Source organism: Coturnix japonica, unplaced genomic scaffold (assembly GCF_001577835.2).
Source record: "Coturnix japonica isolate 7356 unplaced genomic scaffold, Coturnix japonica 2.1 chrUnrandom606, whole genome shotgun sequence".
Lineage (NCBI taxonomy): Eukaryota > Metazoa > Chordata > Aves > Galliformes > Phasianidae > Coturnix > Coturnix japonica.
The window spans coordinates 24877-30233 of NW_015439979.1; the positions used below are offsets into that span (position 1 = coordinate 24877).

Consider the following 5357-nt stretch of genomic DNA (forward strand, 5'->3'; position numbering starts at 1 on the left):
CCCATAGAGACCCATAGGGACCCATAGAGACCCATAGAGACCCATAGAGATACATAGGAACCCATAGAGACCCATAGAGATCTACGGTGACCCCATAGAGACCCCATAGAAACCCATAGGGACCCATAGAGACCCATAGGGATCGATAGAGACTCATAGGGACCCATAGAGACCCATAGAGACCCATAGGGACCCCATAGAGGTACATAGAGACCCATAGGGACACATAGGGACCCATAGAGATACGTAGAGAACCATAGGGACCCATAGAGACACATAGGGACACATTGGGACCCCATAGAGACCCATAGGGACCCCATAGAGACCCATAGAGACCCATAGGGACCCATAGAGACCCATAGAGACTCATAGAGATACATAGGGACCCCATAGAGACCCATAGAGACCCATAGAAATACATAGGAACCCATAGAGATCTATGGTGACCCCATAGAGACCCATAGAAGGGCTCCATCCCCCATTATTAATTAACGCCCTAATTAATTAGTTAATTAATTAACATGTTAATTAATTAATTGCAGGGGCGCGGTGGTAACGATGCAGTGCGTGGAGCGGCTCATTAGGAAGGAAATGAGGGACCCCATCAGTGGGGAAACGCTGAGCGACGACGACATCATCCCACTGCAGAGGGTAATTAACAGCCCGTGTTAATTAGGGGTAATTAGGAGTTAATTAGGGGGGTTAATTAGGGATTGGGGGGGTTAATTAGGGCTGGAGTTAATTAGGGGCTATGTTAATTAGGGTTAATTAGTGGGGGTTAATTAGGGATGGGACTGAGCGACGACGACATCNATTAGGGGCTATGTTAATTAGGGTTAATTAGTGGGGGTTAATTAGGGATGGGACTGAGCGACGACGACATCATCCCACTGCAGAGGGTAATTAACAGCCCGTGTTAATTAGGGGTAATTAGGGGGCTAATTAGGGGGTTAATTAGGGGCTAATTAGGGGGTCAGTTAGGGATTGGGGGGGTTAATTAGGGGCTATGTTAATTAGGGTTAATTAGTGGGGATTAATTAGGGATAGGACTGAGCGACGACGGCATCATCCCACTGCAGAGGGTAATTAACAGCCCGTGTTAATTAGGGTTAATTAGGGGGTTAATTAGGGGGTTAATTAGGGATTGGGGGGGTTAATTAGGGCTGGAGTTAATTAGGGCTATGTTAATTAGGGTTAATTAGTGGGGGTTAATTAGGGATGGGACTGAGTGACGACGACATCATCCCACTGCAGAGGGTAATTAACGAGCCGTGTTAATTAGGGGTAATTAATTAGGGGTAATTAGAGGTTAATTAGGGATTGGGGGAGGTAATTAGGGGGGTTAATTAGGGATAGGGGGGTTATTTAGAGGGGGAGGGGGGTTGTTAATTAGGGATGGGAGGAGGTTAATTAGGGGGTTAATTAGGAATGGGGGTTAATTAGATTAATTAGGACTGGGGTGTTAATTAGGGATGGGAGTGTTAATTAGGGATTGGGGGTGTTAATTAAGGATGGGAGGTGGTTAATTAGTGGGGTTGATTAGGGATGGGGGGTTAAATAGCCTTAATTAGGATCTAATTAGTCTTAATTAGCTGTTAATTAGGTTAATTAGTGGCTCTTTATTAGGGATGGGGGGGTTAATTAGGGATGGGGGGTTAATTAGGGATATGAGGGTTAATTAGGGATATGAGGGTTAATTAGGGATATGAGGGTTAATTATGGGGGTTAATTAGGGATGGGGGGGTTAATTAGGGACGGGGGGTGTTAATTAGGGGTTAATTAGGGATGGGGTTAATTAGGGAAGGGGGCTAATTAGGGATGGGAGGGGGTTAATTAGGGATATGGGGGGGTTAATTAGGGCTGGAGTGTTAATTAGGGATGGGTTAATTTGCACTGCAGAGAGTAATTAATGAGGGGTGGTAATTAGGGGTAATTAATTAGGGGTAATTAGAGGTTAATTAGGGGCTAATTAGGGGGTCAATTAGGGATTGGGGGGGTTAATTAGGGGCTATGTTAATTAGGGTTAATTAGTGGGGGTTAATTAGGGATGGGACTGAGCGACAACGGCATCATCCCAATGCAGAGGGTAATTAACGAGCCGTGTTAATTAGGGTTAATTAGGGGTAATTGGCATAAGTAACGGTATTTTCATCCTCATATAATCAAAAGCTGAATTTCCAACCCCCACTCCCCCTAGTTTATTGAAATAGACCCCCCCTCCATAATGGACCCCCCCCCCATTAAGGTACCTCCCCCCAATTTAAAGACCCTCCCCCACCCAATATATCGCCCCCCCCATTAAACTAGACCCCCCCCAACCCAAATATCCCCCCACCCCCCATTTAATGAACCCCCCCCAATTTAAAGACTCCCCCCACCCCAAATATCCCCCCCCCATTTAAAGACCCCTCCCCCACTTTAGAAGCACCCCCCCAACCCAAAGAGCCCCCCAATTTAAAGAAGCTCCCCCCCCCCAAAATTCCCATATTCCCCCCGCATTAATACTGTATTTCACCCCATATAATAAAGCTGATTTTCAACCCCCCCCCCCGTGAGTTTATTAATAGACCCCCCCCATTAGGACACCCCCCCCCATTTAAAAAGGAGCCTCCCCCCAATTTAAAGACCCTCCCCACCCAGAAATCCCCCCCCGCATTATATAGACCCCCCCCCAACCCAAAATCCCCCCCACCCCCCATTAAGCACCCCCCCCATTTAAAGAGCCCCCCCCATTTAAAGCCCCCACCCACCGCCAAATACCCCCCCCCATTTAAAGAACCCCACCCCACTGTTAAAGACCCCCCCACCCAAAGAGCCCCCCCAATTTTAAAGACCCCCCCCCACCCCAAAACCCCCCCCATTAAAGAGCCCCCCCCAGCTTAAAGACGCCCCCCCAACCCAAATATCCCCCATTTTAAAGACCCCCCAACCCAAGGCAGCCCCCCCCCATTTAAAGATGCCCCCCCCCCCCCCAAAAATCCCCCATATCCCCCCATAATAGTTGCCTTAATCCCTTATAATAAAGCTGATTTCCAGCTCCCCCCCACAACCCCCACACCCCTGGTGTTTATTTAATGGACCCCCCCCAAAAAAAAAAACCTACATGTGGGCCCCACCGCTTGCCATTGCCCCCTTTGAAGACCCCCTCTCCACTAAATTACCCTCCCAACCCCTAAATGAAGAACGTGCCCCCACCACTTTGCACATTGGCCCTTTAAGAACCCTTCTCTCCACATATATGCCCCCCACCCCCTAAATAAAAACTTTGGCCCACCTCTTTTGCCGATCCCCTTTTAAGACCCAAAACTACCACAAATTGCCCCCCCCACCCCTAAATAATAATCTGTGGGCCCCACCGCCATTGCCCTTTTAACAGACCACCCCGCCCCCTTCCACCACCCGCAACAATCACAACGCTCGCTTTGAAAAAAAGGGCGGGCCGATTTATGCTGTCACTCAAACCAAGCGCGGGATAGAAAATTAAAGGGCCGCGTCCGAATAGAATTCAATTCAATTCAATACAAGGTCAATTCATTTCCACCACCCCCCCATTATAAAAATACACGTAAAAAATGGGGGGGTCCCCGCAGCAATTAAAGGGGGGGGCACAAAAATGGGGACCCCCCCCCTGTAAAAAACCCCCTTTATGTTGCTTTATATGGGGTAGGGGGGGGATGTGGGCCCCACCTCCCTCCATCGCCGCTTTAAGAGACACCCCTCATTTAATAAATAGGGACCCCACCCCCCCCATATAAGACACTTATGTGGTGGGACCCCCCTCCATTTAAAGAACCCCCCCCCCCATTTAATATATTGGGACCCCATAAGGACCCCATAAGGACCCCCAGCCCCATAGGGACCCCATAGGGACCCCATAGAGACCCCCAGCCCCATAGGGACCCCATAAGGACCCCCAGACCCATATGGACCCCATAGAGACCCCATAAGGACCCCCAGACCACACATACGAGACCCATGCAAGGACCCCAAGGACCCCCACCCCGCATAGCAGACCCATAGGAACCCCATAGAAGAACCCCCAGCCCAATAGGTCCCATAGGGACCCCACAGGGAACCCCATAAGGACCCTCAGCCCCATAGGGAACCCCAGACACCCCGCCAGACCCATATGGACCCCATAGAGACCCCCAGGCTCCATAGGGAACCCCATAGGTCCCCATTAAGGACCCCATAAGACCCCCAGCCCCATAGATCTCGATAGAGATGCCCATAGAACCCTCCAGCCCCATTAGGGACCCACAATAGGACCCCATAGGACCCCCAGCGTCCATAGGACCCCATAAGACCCCCAGACCCATAATGGACCCCATAGGGACCCCATAGCCCCATGGAAGACCCCCAGCCGATACAAGACCCCGATAAGGACCCCATAGGACGCCCCAGCCCCATGAGGACCCCATTGGGACCCCATTAGAAGACTCCCAAACCCCATAGAGGACCCCATAGGGACCCGATAGGGAAACCCATAAAGTACCCCCAGCCCCATATGGACCCCATAAGGGACCCCCAGCCCCATAGGACCCATTAGGGACCCCATAAAGAATAACTCCAGCCCCATAGGGACCCATAAGAACCCCCACTCTCCCCATTAATTAAGTGGTTGAGGGGTCATACTTAGGGGGGGGGGGGTCTTTAATTGAGGGGGGTCTTAAATGAAGGGGCTGCTCTTTTTAATTGGGGTCTCGTTAAATTAAGAAGTAGCGGTCATTAATTAAGGGGGTTTATAATTAAGGGGTCTATTAATTAGGGAGGGCCCTTACATTACGGGCGCGTCCTAAAATTGGGGGTCCTTATATGGGGGGGTCTTTAATGAATGAAGGCCTGGATTCTTGAATTGTTAGGGTGCTTCTTAATTAAAGAGGGGGTCATTAATTAAAGGGGGGTCATTAAATAAGGGGCTTAAATTAGGGGAGTCGTAATTAAGGGGGGTCCTTCTTTGGGGGGTGATCCTTATATTGGGGGGGTCTTCCATTTGGGGGTCTTTAATGAATGAAGGCCTGGATCTTTAATAGGGGGCTTTTAATAAGGCGGGGTTATTAATAAGGGGGGTCTAATTTAGGGGGGGCGTCCTTAATAAGGGGCGGCCTCCCTTGGGGGGGGATCTTTCATGTGGGTGGTCAATTAATTAAATGAAGACCTGGATCTTAATTGGGGGCGGTGGCTCTTTAATTAAGGGGGGGTTATTTAATTAAGGGGGGGTCGTTAATTAGGGCGGTCCCTCTATTTGGGGGAGGTCCGACTTATATGTGTGGGGGGTCCTCTTGGGGGGAGGTCTTTTATGGAATCAGCCATAGATCTTAATTGGGGTGTGCTCTTGAATTAAGGGTTCATAATAA

General features: G+C 49.8%; 1 protein-coding gene across 1 annotated transcript in view; it reads left to right on the forward strand.

Annotated features, from left to right (window-relative positions):
* The window catches only part of NOSIP (nitric oxide synthase interacting protein), a 17515-nt gene that overhangs the window by 11090 nt on the left and 1068 nt on the right, over window positions 1–5357 (forward strand). Inside the window, exon 5 of the mRNA XM_015850958.2 lies at window positions 543–651. Coding sequence (XP_015706444.1) covers window positions 543–651 — 109 coding nt within the window. The remainder of the gene's footprint in view (window positions 1–542; window positions 652–5357) is intronic.